General features: G+C 33.6%; 1 protein-coding gene across 10 annotated transcripts in view; it reads right to left on the bottom strand.

Annotated features, from left to right (window-relative positions):
- Nucleotides 1-18829, bottom strand: part of AKAP9 (A-kinase anchoring protein 9) — a 168833-nt gene that overhangs the window by 125369 nt on the left and 24635 nt on the right. For 7 of the 10 annotated variants that reach the window (XM_037836629.1, XM_037836631.1, XM_037836632.1 and 4 more), the window contains exons 2-7: nt 15743-16000; nt 10041-10085; nt 4357-4410; nt 3821-3991; nt 2981-3136; nt 1957-2154 (exon numbers count right to left, since the gene is read on the bottom strand). In XM_037836629.1, coding sequence (XP_037692557.1) covers nt 1957-2154; nt 2981-3136; nt 3821-3991; nt 4357-4410; nt 10041-10085; nt 15743-16000 — 882 coding nt within the window. The remainder of the gene's footprint in view (nt 1-1956; nt 2155-2980; nt 3137-3820; nt 3992-4356; nt 4411-10040; nt 10086-15742; nt 16001-18829) is intronic. The other 3 variants (XM_037836633.1, XM_037836635.1, XM_037836640.1) reach the window with 1 other exon arrangement.

The raw sequence follows: 18829 nt of genomic DNA, 5'->3' as shown, positions 1-18829 counted from the left end.
TTCCCTGATTTTCTATTAGGGGGGCTTATAAACCAGTACCAATCCAAAATTGATATAATACAAATATAAATATAATTATTTATATATATTATATATATATAATTATATAAGTATAATTACAAATCACCAGCCATAAATTTTCATTCAAATATCATGCTTTATTTGTCATAGTACTGTTTCTCCTGCTTGTACATGTTTTAAACCATTTACTTTGTGTTGCAGAAAAAGACAGCCCTGTGATTAAGAATGCAATCTCCACTTTTTGGACATAGACCTGAATGGGGAATAATATAAATATACTTCTGCCTGTGGCTACTGCTCCCTGGGAAATTCAGGGAATTAGGACAATGAGAATGAGCCTGTGATTGTCAACGCAGGGTTCTAGGGAACCAAGGCGGTTTCAACTCTCACCCTAATGCCCTAGTCAGCTACTCTGAATGAAATACTACTTAAGGGGATTAATTCAAAGAAAAAAAATAAGAAGTTAAAATACACATACAAGGAGATACTTGTAATAAAACTATTCTTGCTAAGTAAATAAACAAAGGTTATTCCCCTTAAATAATTACTTGATTTGAAATCATCTCAAATTTTACTGCCTATTGAATAAAATTCAATTTCTAGGCTTTCCTAACCTAGGCCTAGAAGACTACCGTTTTCTAGTGGAATTACTCTTTGCTCCCTGCAGATTTTCAACATATTTCAGCCCGGGTCTTTATTAGTACTCTATCCTCTGTCTAAAATGTAATGTCCTTCTCCCCATCTCTGTCAGTACAGTGCCGTAACATATTCAATTGTTTACCAAGTAAGTACTGAGTAGCTACTCTGTTCCACATATTATGCCAGTTGCTGAGGAAACAAAATACCATTAAAATGAATTGCTTTGACAGTCCCACCTCAAGTACCATCTCCCCACTGAGGCTTATGCTGAATCACTTCCCCTGTGAAGTCAGAATTTAGCTACTCAGAACTTTCAAAACACTTTTACCTACTCATCCCTGTTATGTGGTGCTTTGTATACATGCCATATCTCCCATACTAAACCATGATTCTTGTAAGAAAATGGCACACTTCAAACAGTACAGTTTCACTCCCAGGGACCTGCCACAAAACAGGTGCTCTTGCAAATATCTACATAATTAGTTTTAAATTACCTTGCTTTTAAATCATGTCCATTTCATTATCTCAATGTCTTCACTTTGCACATTTGCTATTTTGTTAGCGGCAGCACGGAGAGCAAGTTAAAAGCACTGTCTCTGAAGTCAGATAACCCAGGTTTGAAATCTGGCTGTGCCAACTTATTACTTGTTTGACACTGGGCAAGTTACTTCATCTATCTTTGCCTAAGTGTTCTCATCTATGAAATGGGAATGATGTTGTTGCTGAGATGATTCAATGAGTTGTTATGTGTAAGATGTTTTGAATACCGAGTAAGCACTTAATAAGTGCTAGCTAATACTTTTATTATTATTCAACCAATTATTCTTCATTCTCCAGTATTATGCCAATTGATCTCAACTACTTGCAGAAGAACCGCCTAAGTTTATGAAAAGTACTGTATCTCAAATACTTTTTTCTAACTGAAATCTATGAAATTTCATTTTGTTCTGAAAATATTTTCATACTTTCATAACAATGACTACAATAACTGGAAATACCTTTAGATGAAAAAAAGTAAAGGATAAAAATTCTGGTTATAAACAGATTCTTCTGAGAACTGGATTTAACATAGGCTAATCACTTTCAAGGCACACAGTAATGAGTATTACCTTATTATTGTGAGACTCTCAATTGCTTTTGAAATAAATTAATTATTTTACATACTTAATGAGCTTTTCTCAGTTTTGAAATTTTGTGATTCACGTGCATAACAAAAAGATAAATACCTGCATGAAGAACCTTAAAGATAATTGCAAAGCTACTGCAAGTTGGTTGACTTTCTTAAAATAAACATACCATTTCATATGCTTTAATTTTCTCTTGTAAGAAATTAATTTGCAATTTGAAGTCTTCTTTCTTTTTTTGATAGTCTTCTAATAGATGGTCTTGTTCTTCCAACTGTTGCTGATGCGTGAGGATCTGTTGTTTGGCTTGTAGCAAATCTGCAGCTGTGCTACTATGAGTGCTGTTTCTCAGAGTTTCACTGGCTTGTAACTAAAAAATAAAAAGAAACCCCAAATTATTAAAATTCTGAAGTGACTACATCAGGAAATGGACTCAACCAACAATGGCACAATGAGTGAAGTAGATACCTTTCTTGGAGTACTACTTAGCTCACAAAGGCTGGTGTACAGGTGTGAGACCCCAGGAAACATTCTACCATGGCTGATGGGTTAATAATAGGCATATTACTCAAAGAGAATCAGTAAGATTATCATTCCCGTGGTAAAGCAGAGAAAGTAGGTCTAGTAAGAGAGAGAAGACTGTGGCAGGCATACAGAGTGAAGTAGGGCCTGAAAGTTATTATTTTCTGGATTCCTGACGTCTTCTTAGTTTCTGGTTCCAATCTTTTTCAGAGGTCTTGTACCTCTGCCGTTGAGTTCTATAAAATATCCCTGTATCCTTATATTAAATTCCTTTCATTTGCTTAAACTATCTCATCATGTTTTCTGTTACTTGCTATCAGAAACCTATTAGATTCCTGTGGCTCCAATTATAAGGTAACTAGAATGTAGTCAGTCTAGTTACTATTGCAGAACCTAATGAAAATAAAACCATACCAGGGATGGTAAAGGTAGGATGTGACCACAGGTTAATAAAGACAGGGAAGGAAGAAAAGAAAATGAATAGCAAGAAATCATTCAAGAAATATGAATTCAATTCTTGGTTAACAACAGGCATTCATCAATTTTTCCAACATGAAGTATAGTAAACAAATGGCTTTTTAACAAAATTTAGATTTGTTCTGGAAAGTATGAAAATTAAAAAAAAAATTCACTATTTAAAATCTGATAAATTTTATTCTGTTAGCAATACTTACATGCTGGAATTGAATCTGTAATTTTTGACTTTGTTCTGTCAACTCTAAAAATTCTCTCATTGTCTCATCCTTCTCTCTTCTTGCTTGCTGTAAATTAGCAGTGAGCTGGGTTATGATGTCATCTCTTTGTTTAATGGCAGCTTCAAATTCTTGTAACTAAAAGAACACAGTGAAAAACTTAAGCACTAGACTTTTCTCCTTAAACAAAAGTGATTATTAATATAGGTAAATTGTTCTTTAAAACAGGAGATTCAAAACTTGTTGGCAGAAATCTTACAATCTGTAAGCAGTTTTTTCTACATGAGAAAGCTATGAACTCACAGGAATTAATTTTACTTTCAAATCAACTTTGGAAAAATTATCTGAACTAAGAAAAAAACTACATTAGGTCTAGCATATCTACTTCCAGCAGAACACATGCCTTTATATTAGACCCTATCTGTTTCTAAGAAAATCCATTGTAGACATTGTTTCTGAAGAAGATGGAACTGAAATGTATTCTGTTATTCTCATCAATATCCTATTTCGCCTTGTTTTCAAATCTGACTGCCAAGGACAACAGATGTCACCTAACCACAAGAGGTTACTTACAAGGACTAACTGACATTCCAAACGGGTTTAAGTCATAATATTTTGATATGATTTGCTCTGTAATTTTCTCTCAGGCTAATCACAAAAACATCTATACTACTGAAGTGACTTTAGCTGAGGTATCTCATTCAGTTAAATAAGGAATCCATATTATATTAGCCTTGTTAATGAAATCCTAGCTTTAAACGGGTTGTTCAAATTTCTGATTTTTGTTTCGTTTTTTTTTAAAGTTGGGTTTTGTAAGCATACCTGCTGCAGTCCTTCGGTCCCATAGGTGGCCCTCATTTCCTCTAGTTCTCTGCTTAGCTCCTCAATCTCGTGCTGTTTCCCAGCCAATTCATTTTCCATTAACTCTAGGTGGGTTGGAGTATACGGTGCTCCATGCCCAGAATAAGAACTATCAACACCAAATTCTTCTTCCTAAATCAATCCAAGATTTTTAATAATTCAATACTAGCAACATTCCTCAGGGAAAGGGATTTGAATATTGCTTTCCATATCAAGATCCACTTTAAAACATCATTCGTCACCTGGGAGTTTAATGTTATGGCAACCCATTTTGTTGTTAATGTGAATTTACCCCAAAAGCATAAACAGGATAGCTGCACATTCTGTTATAATTGAGTCTTACAACAAAAAGTGAGCAACTTTGTTTTGTTAAATACTAAAAGCATTTAGAAATCACACATAGAAAGAAGTACATGCAGGAAAAAGCTTTGTTAGTAAGCCACATGGTTTTAAACAGTATAAAACATTAGTATTATGAGTAGTTTTAAATACTGTACCCTTAACAAATTTGTAGGCTTTTCTGTTCTCACCACAAAACTGCAACCATTTACCTGTACAAAAACAATTTTCTGATATATTATGATTTTGGATAGAATTTTATTTAAAGTAACATTATATTTCTACTAACTGTATTTATGTATCTTTTATGTTTAGGGAAAAGAGTTCATTGACAAAAACAGAGAGGTGATTAAATTTAATTGAAGCATCTAGAAAACATTATGATAATTTATAATGCCAGTCATTCCTCAAACATGTGAATGCATATTAATGCAAAAGATACCATACAACGTTTTTCATTTAAGTGGATTCAAGTTCAAACTAAGCTTGGCTTTTTTTGTCTTCAGAAGGATAACTGTAAACTGCAAATTACTAGATCTTCTTCTACGAAAGCTTCCTTAAAATCATTTAAATAATTGTTGTTTGGTTAAGCTCTATTCATTTCCAAGTAAAACAGTATATTGGTACAAATTCCTTTAAGGTTGGTAAGCAGGTCATGAGATAGGAGAGGATGAAGATGTGAGGGATGCTACTCCAAGAATACTGCTCTGGGGGTAGAACTAAGATAGTCATGCTAACCCTGAGTGATGTGAAGGTTTTCCATAATATATTACTGCCTGTCTCTATCATAGCCATTCTGGTGGGAGGAAGGAGGAGGACAGAATGCATCTCCAGGGTTGACCTAGTGGGAGATGAATTAACCCATTGAACAACTCCCAGATCCCCCTTAAAACTGCAAAAATGAACTTCTTGCCTGCCTACATATTAGTTGTTCACAATTACATGTTAAAAGAATCCAAGATAATGAAGTTTTTACTGTTGTATTACACAGATAATCTATCTCAGAACTAGGATCAGATTGATATGGGCCATAAACTTTGAAAAGTGATGGTCCTTGTGAATGTCCGACATGCCACTGAATTGTTCACTTTACAATGGTTAATTTTATGTTGGAAATTGCATTTCAATTAAAAAAAAGGCAAAAGAAAAAGAAAAAAAAGTGCAGGTCCTAATCAAGAATTTTTACATCAGTTTGATTCCTTTGTCTTTATCCTAAAGATAATTTCTGAAAACAAAACTAAAATTAAAAATAAAATACCTTCTTTATGGTAATACAACATTGCAATTTATGAAAAGTTTCAGAAAGTAGCAGTACTAAGTCTATTAAGGTTATATATATCAAATCATATGCAATAGCTTCAAATTAAAAACATCTCAATTTCAAATAGCTTTTCTTGGTTCTGAAATGAAGCAATTTGATAAGTTTCTACAAAAACTTTTACTTCAGATGAATATAATAAAATGGATTATAAATATCTTTATGAATATATTCATTTATCTTCAAAAATCTCTGTGAATACACTCAAATACCAACCGACACTCCTTCAAAGTGATGGTGTCAGTATTATGTAAATTAATTCCCTGCTTATAATAATTATTTATATTTAATACACTGTGAAACCAAAATTCAGCTTAAATTTTTTCTAATTCAATTAAGAGATTTCATAAGAAAAATTATACTTGAACAACTCATATGTATTTGTTTCTTAAAATACTATGTGACCTATAGAACAAACTGAACCATAAGTTAAACCATGGGGAAAAAAATACTATGTAATCATTTTTCAAAACTTAGTTATATGTTACAAAAAATGTGAAAACTGTCAATATTAATAAATTTTAAGAATTTATATCATATATATATGTAATAAAAGAGTATTCACCAGACTGAACTAAACTAAAACCAACTATAGTCCAAACTTATAATAGGAACACTCAACAGAATATTAGGATCATTAATAGTTAGCAACAAATTATTTAATATTTTAAAGTAGGCAATTAGTGTATTAGCAGTAAAAGGGTACAGAACTTCTCTCTTCTTCTAACACTAGCCTTCTAACATGTAATTAGTGAACTTTAATATGAAAGTAAATAGTTTGAAATAGGAAGTTTAGATTAATAGAAACTTTCAACTGAAAAGAGTTCAACTTCCCTTATTTATTGTCCTTTTGTCCTAATTTACTAGGGCATTTGTCAAAATTATTTAATCTTTAGGCTGTGTTAATATATTCTTTCTGAATTCACAGATTGACTCAATCTGTATAGATAAGGAAAGATCTGGGAAAGTAGAAAAAAAGTACATTTAAATAGTGCTGTAGAGGTAAGTATATCATAACAACACTGCTATTCAGCAAGAATCAGATGAAAAATAATTTTCACTGCATAAGTATAAAAAACGGACTTCACACAAGTCTCTTTCCTTCAGTAGACATCAGTTTAAAATCACAAAAAAATAACTCACCCTTTAATTTATTTATTCTTATTACACTTATTTTGGAAGTACATACATTCAGAAATAGTAATGTATGCTTCAGTAAAAAAGTAAAATACAAGGTACTTGGGTAAGTACTGAACAATCAGATGAAATCCATAATCAGTATAAAGAAAAGTACATGCCCTACAATCATTTCATCTTTCTATACTTAGCAAAACATATTTATTTACCTGTCCTAAGTCTCAACACTGCATGTTGCATTCCCAACTTTCTCCAAATACCCCTGATCAAAAGGTGTCAAGAAAAATAATTCATGTAAATGTGGCATTCTGGACATGAAATGTTGTATTCCTTCACCAAGCTCAGAAAAGACTGTGTATAATTTATACTAATTCTTAAGAAGGGTGTATTTTATTTAGTCTTATTTCTCTAGTGTATATACTTGGATATATATTTACATAGAAAAGATCTGAGGTGGATTATGGAAAAAATTATTTGACTAATTCATTCTAGGACTGAATTCATGCTCCAGCCAAATGACTGTACTAGCCACAGCAGTCATGAACATTACACGCACACCATAATTACATACATATAACATCCAAACTAAGCTCTACTTAAGCATTTATTCAGAATCTTAATCTGTCAAAAGAATTCTTGTCACCCACTTAGTTTTATATAAACATCATGTGGAAAAAAGAATATTTCTATTGAAGAGCAGTATAGGAATCAATCTTTGCTGAATGTCTATTACATGCCAAAGACTATATTAAATATTCTCAAGTAATTCTCACGACTGCCGTGTGAGGTAAATATTATCATCCCCATTTACAGGTAAGGAAACTGTTTCAGAGTTTAAGTGATGTGTCCAAGTTCATATAGTTCAGAGGCAATTAAGTTGAAATTTGAACATAGGACTTTCTGGTTCCAAAGCCCCTGTTCTTTTTACTTCATCTCCTTATTCCTTCTACATACCAGGAAAATGAGAGTGATGTTTTGGTAAAATATGAGACAATTATTTGCTCTATGATTATAATTACATGATTTTGAAACATGATGTTGAAATTTTAGGATACTCAAATAAAAACTAAGGCAGCCAAGATTTTTATCCTTTGTAAATCTGGCATTTGGAGTGAAGTTATAATGTATGTGTTGCCCAGAAAAGAGTCTCATGTTGGTTTTTGCATGTGTTTTTTGGTGCCACTGAAAAATAATCAATTCCTTAAAATTCAAATATGAAAAAGTATTATAGTATGAGATTTACTTTTTAGACTATAAATTGGGTCTGCTGATGATTCTTCTGCTTCCTGAAAGGATATATATGGCCTAGAAGTCCTCAGTAATTCTGGTTTGGTCAAGCCAGTCTAACATCATTAAACGGACTGGCTAAAGCCCTAAAGCTAGCCCAGAACATCAGGAATCCAACCAATATTCATTTCAACAATCTTGATGAGGCATCATCAAGTATTTCACAGCCTATCAGTATTCCACTATGTTTCCCATAGACATAGTGGATCCTGGTCCAACATAAATATTACAAAAGCAAAAAACAGTATCAGAATATATGTCCTAAAAGATGTGTTTCCTGAGATTTTTATCTGATCCACACACAGATATATATATATATATATATATATATATATATACACACACACACACACACACACACACACACACACAGATATATATACATAATTATACATATATATGTAACCATATGTATTTGTGTGTGTATAATTACATGCACATAAATATGTAAATGTATTCCTTACTGTGGGCCATGGTCAACAAGTATGATAAACATTGTTCAAAGCTTTATATTTAAATAATACTTATATTTAAGTACTATTTATACATAATTTTTATTTATATATAATATAAATATATATACTTGTGTTTAGTTATTTAAACTTATATTTAAATACATTTGTAACTTATTTTGAAACATGTAATACTTACTGGGTATTACCATAGTTTCAATACATTTTTCTGTACCTTCCAGATTCCAACAATTTTTTAATCTTAAAAAATTTAAGCAATGAATGTCTTAATATAACAATAATTCCCAATACTATTAATTTACATTTTCATAAAGAGAATCTGAGTATCATCACTTTTAGATGTTTTCAGCTTTTTAAAGCTGCATAAATAAAATTAAATTTTGGTCTGTTATCCCGATGTGAGAAAATAGCTATATAAATTTTAGCTAAATTTCACGGTCATGTATGGGATGTTCTGACCTTTAGCCACCTGGCATATAAGAAAATTCATTTTGGTGTGAAAAAAAGAAAAAAATAAACTTTGTGGGGCTTGAAGGGGCTCCAAAAGTAATTCAAAATAGGTAATTCACGTACCAAAGCATCTGAATCTGTCAATTAAGAAAGACAAGTTATAAGAATTACAGCATAACAGAAAGAAAAACACAATGCTTTCAGATGTGAGTTCTAAATTTAAAGTCACAGGGGCAATCCTCTGAACTGCAAACAGTGATTTTTAATCAAGCTACTTTCTGTTAAGGCAACGTTATGTAGTCTAAATCCAGCACTGATTTATTTGTTTAATGTTGGTTAATAATTGTCCCAACCAGACTGACTAATGAGTATATTTTCCGCTTTTAAACACATTAAATTTTTGAAGTGTCCAAAGTTTTTTACTCTCACTAGCAATCCATAACAGCAATATGTTCTTTAAGAACATGAAGTTGACTTTTTTTTTTTTTTGCTATTGGAAATCTACAATAAATTGAGACTTATGGACTACCCTGAGTTGCTGAACCATTCAGAGCAAGGAATAGTTTTTCATGGTCTCAAATTCTGGACCAAAGAAATGACAATCACATCGAAAAGAATAACACAAACCTAACAAAATGACATATATTTATTAACAACACATAAAGAAGGTATTTCCTAAAAGTGGCCAATGCCTATGCTAGCTTTTATCACCTAAAATAAAATCATATTGAAGCATTAACTTCAACAACAAAATTAATATGACTAACTAGAATTCAAGCCATTGTTAAAGCATTACTCAAAATAAAAACTGTTAATTATGTAATTTTTACTTTATTAAATATAGATTCTTGTAACAGTCATGAATCCTGGAAACCCAGTATCAAAGACTTTCTCAAAGGTCTCTAATTAAGGACTAACCTATTCTAACACATTTAATACCTTAGCTAACAATTTGAAAAAAATACATCAGTAAAGCACAATCTTCAGATTTTACAGTCATTTAAATTATATTTTATTACATTGAATCATGTAGTATGTTTTTAAAATTATTTACAAAAATGCAGAAGCACGTGAGTTACAAGAAACAAAGTACCAATTATCAATAACAATTTCAATAATAGTATAAATTATTGAATTAATCTATTAAATTTAAAAGTATAATATCGTTTATTCTTACCTCTGAACTATAATCATCTGCTGTGGTTGAAATTTCACTTTCCGGCTAAAACAAAAGTGAAATCCAATTATAATTATGACTTTTTCCCCCCTCCAACATATAGGAAAACTCCCTTAAATTATCACTAAAAAACTAATAAAAATAATTCAAGTCTTTAACAATTTCACTTAGTTATAATATCAACAGCTAAACTGCACATCTAAAATTTATCAATAGACATTTTTCTAAATATAAAAGTATCAAGAGGTATTTTCACACAGGGTCTTATATACACTAAACTTAGCATTTGTAAGCCTGAAGCACCAATTAAGACACCATTCTTCGAATCCTTGTTCCTCTTTTTAATAAAAGGAAGTTCTAAAATGTTACTGTCGGAACGGCTCACCTCCTTCAAAAGGGAAAATCATCAAATCTTAATGCTGGAAAAGTAATAACTTGAAGAAAAAAATAATACCACCTTTGCACTTGACAAAGCACTTTCAAAGACAGTCTCATTTCACCCTCAAATCCCTGGGAGTTAGGTATGAAATGAGTAGCTTTTCCAAGCTTGCCTCGGCAATAAGGAATAAGTCAAGGACCAAATGCAGACGTTTTGACTCCAAAAGTGCTCTTTTCACCTTTCACTCTGTCTAACAATCTCAATTTACAGAGGAAGAAAGTGAGACCCAGAGAGGTTCACCCTTTCGTTCAACAAATATTTCCTGTCATTGCCTTCTTTCTTCTACACCTTTGGAAATGGAAATCTTATCCATCATTCAAGACCAAGTTCTAAATCCACCTCTTCCATAAAGGATTAACTGATGCCAGGAACAGAAATAAGGTTGCTCCACACTAAAAATCTATAACAATGGTTCCTAACTTATGAAGCCCTCGTAAAACTAAAATATATTCATGACACGCCCCGTCCGTGTACATTAATTCATTCCATTTAAACAACTACTGATTAAGTGCCTACTAGAAACTGTGATACTGAGGATACAACAGTGAACAAGACAGTCCTTACCTTAAAAAGCTGTAACTTAGTGAAGAACCCAAATATTTATTTGTGATGAAGAAAAAGATAATGAATATATCTTCAAACTAAACAAAGCAAGCCAAAATACTGAAAAGTCTTAAAAAATTAAAAAGCCACAGTCCTGGCAACTTCTACTTCCATTCATGTTGGATTAACTGTTAAAATTGTTCAACTACAATAAAGAAATGGAAAACATAACAAAGTATACAACAATGGTTTTCAGACACTATTCAACAGGCAGCACAAAACTGTGAACCCTAAAAGAGCGGGAACAAATGAGATGACTTCTACAATTACCCCAGCTTACAGCCCAGAGGCGTTTGCTAGGCTAAAGCCCAGGGAGGAGAAACTGAATTAACATTTGGCAGAATTGTTAGACTGAAGGAACAGAGATTTGAGTTCAGAAGGCCAAGGAAGCTAGAATGTATAGGAAAGAGTACTATAGAGAACAGAGCTTGACCAGAGAGGTTACCATACATCAGCAAAGTGGTCCTCTAAGTCTCTGGCTGGGCACTGATCTGCCTACTCATGGGGTGAGATTCTCTGAGGCCAAAAGAAGAACCAATGGAGAGCAGAAGACCAGTTCCCAGGCTCCTACCAAGCTAACTGTGAATAGTCTGTTTTACCATAACACAAAGTGCAAAAGCTTCAAAACACACAGGGTATTGGGTAGAGTCTCAAACCTTAGTAGTGGGGCTAAATTAGCCCCAGAATAAATGCTGCTCTGTACCCACCCTAATGAAGCTTAAAACCCAGCCTCAAAAGAATCAAATTGATCCTTTGGTAACTTAACTAACAGACAGAACAAAATTCAACACTCTTTAAAGGAATAAAATAAACTCCAGCACTCAATACCATCTGTTATCTAAACAAAAATCACCAAATGGAAAGAAGCAGGAAAATATAATCCAAAGAAATCAATTTCTGGCATGACTGTGTGAGATGCTCTGCAGACCTGCTCTCCAGTGAAACTGGTGAAAATAACAACCACTGAAAGCCTCTGAGAATGGTCCTAAGGTCATATGGCAAATGAAGAAACATATTTTCAAGAATATCTATGAAGATTCAGTTTTTTGAACCAAGACCACTCCCCCCCTCCCTGTCTTGGATCACGGAGGGAGAAACTCCACTCAAGACTGGTGTAGCCAAGAACACTGGGATCCCTCTCTCCTCAACTCCTATTCCTATTTGGGGGAAAAACAAAAACGCAAAACATATCTGAATATACCTAAAGGTCTCTGATAAATGTGAGTTAGTTTAGCTTAGAAATTAATCAGATTCTTACGGTAAAGAATGCTTTTTAATATTAGACAAGTATTTCCCAACCAGGGGCGATTTTGAGCTTCAGGGGACATTTGGCAATGCCTTGAGAAATTTTTGATTGCTCAAGTTGGGGGTGAAGGGAGTTGGTGCTACTGGCATCTTAAGAGTAGAAGTCAGGGATGCAACTAAACAGCCTATAATTCATAGAAAAGTCTCCCACAGTAAAGAATTATCCTGTCCAAAATGTCGACAGTGCTGAGGCTGAGAAATCTGGCATTAGAATGATGTAAACTCTTTAGTTATCTCCAAAATAATAATTAGCATAAGGTTCTGTACTGCCATACTATGAGGCTCCAACTACCTCTAAACTATTCTTTTGACTCTAAGAACCTTGAAAGAGATAACTAATTACGTGTTTAAAAAGTTTTGATAATGGATGGTAGTGGTGGTAGCACAACTTTAATTAATATCACTGAATTATACACTTGAAAGTAGTTAAAACAGGAAATTTTGACTTGTTTATGTTACCAAAATGAGTAGTTAAAAAAAGAGAGAGAGCTTAGATTGGGATATTTACACCTGCTTCACTAAAAGTCTTCCAGAAAGAGTAGTAGCTAAGCCCTAAGACTGGAAAAGGATAGAAGATCATGTCTGGACCATGGTGATGCAGCTTGAAAAAGAACTTTTAAACAGACGATGTTGACAAATATTTGACAGTTGACTTTAAAATGGCATAAAAATGGGGAAAAAAATAGAAGGTAGGCAAACAAGCAGAGTAATTATGATAAAAGTATGAGAAAAGGCATCAGAGAAGGAAAATAAAAGAAACAATAGGGCTCAGAGGGAGGCCTGGTAAAAAACAACTTAGCCTATGCAATGAAAAACAAGAGCAACTGCAGAATTTTTATATCAAAAAGTCAACATTTTTCTCTCACAGTTATCATTATTATTCCCTTTTAGAATATTAGGTAAACTTAGCTAAAGATCCAACTTAACTGCTCCATGGCTATGCCTACATCAGAAAGATGGAACTAAAACTATGGCCAAATAATTAGCCTGAATCAATTAGCACTTTTAGCAAGGTATTTAACAGCTCCCAAATGTGAAGTGACTATTATTACTTCATAATAAAACCAGCAAATATCATGTGCCTACTAATTTTCATTATATTACTCTGATTCTCTAGTCCTTAAAATTCAGAGATTGTTGCTGGCTGTATAATCCATGATAAAAGACCTCAAAGAATTTAAATGTAACAACATCCAAGAAGATAAAGTCACTAATATGGCTCACTTAAAAATAGAAGGGTGAGGCATCTATTCGAAGGGATTAGGTATCGAAAATACTAAATATGAACAATGGTGTACATTTTAAAAGATAAGTGAATTTAGTTTGGTCATACATGTCCCAGAATAAGAGCATGGTTGTTCAATTTTGATATTTATATTTACTGAATATCACTAATTCAGAGAGAATATATCATAAATGAAATAATATTTCTGCAAGTGGATATCCAGTTTTCCCAGCACCATTTGTTAAAGAGGCCATTTTCCTCCATAATGTACCTTGTTAAAAATCAACTGGCCATAGATGTAGAAGAAAAGAACAAAGTTAGACCCTACCTCACACCATATACAAAAATTAACTCTAAATGGATCAAGGACCTAAACATAATAACTAAAATCATAAACCTCTCAGGAAAAAAAACATAGGAGGAAACTTCCGTCACTTTGAATTTGGTAGTGATTTCTTAGATAAGACACCAAAAACACAAACACAAAAGAAAAAACAGATGAAATGGACTTCATCAAAATCTTAAACTTTTGTCTATCAAAGGACACTATCAAGATACTAAAAAGACAACCCACAACATGGGAGAAAATAATTGCTAACCAAATATCTCATAAGGGTTTAATATCCAAAATATAAAAAGAACTTCTACAATGCAACAAAAAAAGATGAATGACCCAGTTAAAAACTAGGAAAAGAAACTGAAAAGACATTTCTCCAAAGAAGATACAAAAATGGCCAACTTGCACATGAAAAGATGTCCAACAACACTGGTCATTAGGGAAATGTAAATCAAAACCACAATGAGATACCACTTCATACCCACTAGGACAGCTATTATCAAAAACAAAAAACAAAAAACAAAACAGAAAAATAAGTACTGGTGAGGATGTAGAGAAATCGAAACTCTTATACATTGTTGGCAGCATTGAAAAATGGAGCAGCCACTGTGGAAAACAGTTTGGTGGTTCCTCAGAAAGTTGAACATAGAATTACTACATGACCTAGCAATTCCATTTCTTGGTATATAACTAAAATAACTGAAATCAGGGACATCATAGCAGCATTATAGACAGATATTCATAGCAGCATTATTCACAACAGCCAAGAGAAGGCAGCAACCCAAATGTCCATCAACAGACAAATGGATAAACAAAATGTGGAATATTCATAAAATGTAATATTATTCAGCCATAAAGAGGAATGAAGTTCTGATACATGCTACAACATGGAAGAATCTTGAGTTATGTTGAGTGAAATACGCCAGGCATGAAGGCATAGATATTATATGATTCCACATATGTGAAGTACACAGAATATGCAAATTCATAAAGACAGAAGGTAGAGCTGAGATTACCAGGGGCAGTGGGGAGAGGAAATGAGGAGTTAATGCATAAAGGGTGCAGGGTTTTTGTTTGAGGTGAAGAGAAAGTTCTGGTAATGGAAGTGAGGGTAGCACAACATTGTGAATGTGATTAATCTCACTGAACGGTGTGCTCAGGAGTGGCTGAGATGGGAAAGTTTATGTTTTATATATGTTTCCACAATTTTTTTAAAAAAGAGCAACTAAAGAGAGAATGATAATTACATGCAATACGTGATCCTAGAATGGATCAAATAATGGAGGAGCAAAATGCACAAAACGACATCATCAGGACATATGAAAAAAATGGAATATAGTCTGTAACTTTCACATCAATGTTAAAATTATGGAACTTGATAGCTGTACTTAAGGTTGTTAGATAAGTGAATATCCTTGTTCTCAGGAAATACACATGGAATTACTAAGTATTCAAGGAGCCTAATGTATACAATCTACTCTCAAATGTTTAGAAATAGATAAACAGAGAAATGGCTGGCTAGCTGGAATGATGCATAGGTAAGTAAGTAGATAGACAATGATATGGCAAACGTGGCAAAATGTTAAAAGTTGGGTATCTGGGTGGGAAGTATGTTGAAGTTCTCTTTATGGGTTTTATATTAGGTTTTGTAATTGCCTTGTATGTTTGAAGTTATTTCAAAATAAAAGTACAAGGAAAAAAAACAACGATCAAATTGTAGAGGGTACCGAGTGTTGTCATTATAACTTTCCCTTTAGAACAATGATATTTAACAAATCTGGATGAATACTCACTTCAACAGAGAAGACATGGTCATGTTTGATTATTTCTCCACTGTGTAAAGTTCTTGTTACTGTGGATTCAGGAGTCATAGCTGATCCTTCCCCCTGAGAACTATTTATGTACATCTCATCACTCTTTGATTGATCCATATTCAAAGCATGATATGCTGACACATCCTGTTTACTGCCTGAGGTTTTTCTCTTTTTTTTCTGCTTCTTGGAAGGATTCTGCCCATCAGATTGAGCTTTCCTTTGTCGAAACTGGGCAAGCTACCAAAAAAAAGAAATTGTCATTATCATCAAAGATTTTTCTTTATTGCTACTAAGAAAAGAGCAATTTTGGAATCAAGCTATCACTTTATTAAAATGACATTTTCTCAGATCAAGATGGTGGAGTAAGATGCTTTCACGGCTTGGTCCCCCCAAAGAAGACTGTTGAACAATGGCAAGAATTGACAGAAACATTTTCCTCAAAGCTCTTGAAAACAGTAGAAAGACTGCAGTAACGCTCTAGAGTGAGTGCCAAATGAAGAAAAAGGTTACTTAAAAGTGGCAGATATTTCAGTGCCCTGGGTGGCCCTTTTCTCACCCCTCATCAGCTTGCTGCAGAGCCAGCCCACACTTTCAACAAGGATCTGTGTCCCAGTTCCAAAGGAAACAGAGTAACCACCATGCGCATACTGGGAGCATGTATGTCTGGCCCAATCTGTCTGGTGGTGACCTAAGAGACACGCCATCTTAGAACTTGCCTTTTGTGTAGAAGGCAGTTAACCTGAGCATTTCTACAGAATGCTATGGGAGGGCAGGCATGCTGTGCTGCCTGGGGCAAAGGACTGCCAGCTGTAGGATATACAGTGCAATAACCAAGTCCATTAGGAAAACTTTCCTAGGGAAGAAGGGACACTTGTATCTGTGTAAATGGGGATATTCCTGGGGTTACACGTGCATGCCCAAGAAAAGACGCATGCATTGAAGTTATCAGGGAGGCCCCTATACTCTGGTCTGAAGCTATTCTCTAAACTCATTGTACGGCTAAGCTCTGAAGGAAAGCACTTAAACATGTCAATCTACAAAGACTGGGGGAGGTGTGTTTTTTGTTTGTTTGTTTGTTTGTTTGTTTGTTAGCTCCTGACATTCACAGAAAGCTCCATCTTAACACTAGCTGAATACAGGGTTAAGGAACAGATGCCTCAGAGTCTAAATTCCAGCGGTAACACCGGAATAAATAAATATCAAAATAATAAAATATCAAAATATCTAGGTTTCAACAAAACATTACAAAACATACAAAGAAACAGGAAGTAAGCAGCCAGGCAAAGTAGAAAATTATAGCAGTAGAAATCATAGGTGAGGAGGACCAGATGTGGGACACACCAGACAAAAGTTTTTTAAAAATGGTCCTAAATATGCCCAAAGAGCTAAAAGAAAACACAAAGAACTAAAGAAAATCAAGAAAATGATAAACATAAAGGGAATATCAAAAGAGAGATGGAAATTAAGAAAAGGAACCAGACATGAAGACCAGAGTAACAGAAATTTAAAATTCCCTGGAGTGGTTCAAGAGCAGACTGGAGCTGGCAGAAGAATGAATCAGTGATCTTGAAGATGAGACAATTGAAATCATCCTGTCTGAAAGGCAGAAGGTAGAAAGAATGAAGAAAAATGACCAGAGCTGGAAGGGAGAGGAGGTAAGGGGACGAAGAACAACTAAAGAGTCAATGGCAATTAAAGGCAACTGCCTGGACAGGATCTAACAGGGGAGGACAGAAGGCTCAAAAGGGCTTTATTGGTACATATAAAATAATGAAATATAGACTGTAAGCTTCATGCCAATGCTAAATTTCTTGAACATGATAACTGCACTTAAGGTGGAAACATAAGTGAATATCCTTGTTCTTAGGAAATGTACAACACAGTATTAAGTGTTCAAGGAGCATGATGAATATAACCTATACTCAAGTGTTCTGAAAATGGATTGATAAATACAGAGAGACAGACAGACTGATGGATAGACAGAAGGATACAGCAAAATATTATAATTGGTGGATCTGGGTATCTGGAGAGATGGGGTATGTTGGAATTTTCTGTACGGGGTTTGTATTATTTTTGCAACTGTCCTGTGAATTTGAAAGTATTTCACAATAAAAAGGTAAACATTTTTAAAAATGACTACAAAATAAAAGACAACTGTTGCAGTCTTTAATATAATATTGAATTACAAAGAAACTAAGTATTTCTCAGTGAGTGCTATTCAAATATTGAAAGGTAAGAACTGAAAATGTCATTTCTGAAGAATATAAAATTAGCCCAGAGTTGGATAGAAAAGGAAAAACTGGCACTCTAATTCTATTTGGTAAAGAATGTAATCTCTGGATTCGAGATTATGTGAAAATATATATAACAAAAAGCTCTAAAAGCATTGGCTTTATGGAATTTCTGGGACTTCTACTAATTTGTAGTAAACATATTTAAGCTAAGTAAAAAGATCTAGCTATTCAAACATTCACTGCAGCCCTGTTTACAATGGGAAAAAAATGGAAACAATTAAAATCTCAAAGAACAATGCTTCGAAATCCTTGATCTTTTGCATATTGTCATCAAGATTTCTGCACAACCTAGCACCACCCATAATTTGTCATTTACTTAACATGTTTTAACCCGTGTACTTTCGTTATTTAAATTTGTTTTTAAAGGAAGCTTTCTATCTCTGGTATAAATTAAAAGCCAGTATCACTTGCAGTTCCTTTTTTAAAAGGTAAACAAAAATAAATACAATGAAAATAAAATGTTCTTATTAAATTTTAATTAGATATCATTTCTTAAGGCTATGAGAAAAATGGGCACATGCTAAGGGGATGTTAAGTATACAGCAGCATCAAACAGACGTTTGGCCTGTCATAAACAGATGAACTAAAAGAAAACTGAAAAAGTAATAACTTTCTTACATATTGTCCAATGTTATTAACACTGGGTCAATATACCACCTAAAATATCTCATCACCACCTAAAATTAGAGATTTAACACACTTTGAGTAACACTGGGTTAGCCATGGTAAATCGACATAAAGAATACTGATACAAACTGTGGTGGACTGAACT

This window comes from Choloepus didactylus, chromosome 5 (assembly GCF_015220235.1).
Source record: "Choloepus didactylus isolate mChoDid1 chromosome 5, mChoDid1.pri, whole genome shotgun sequence".
Classification (NCBI taxonomy): Eukaryota; Metazoa; Chordata; class Mammalia; order Pilosa; family Megalonychidae; genus Choloepus; species Choloepus didactylus.
This window is presented reverse-complemented; position numbering and strand designations above follow the sequence as displayed.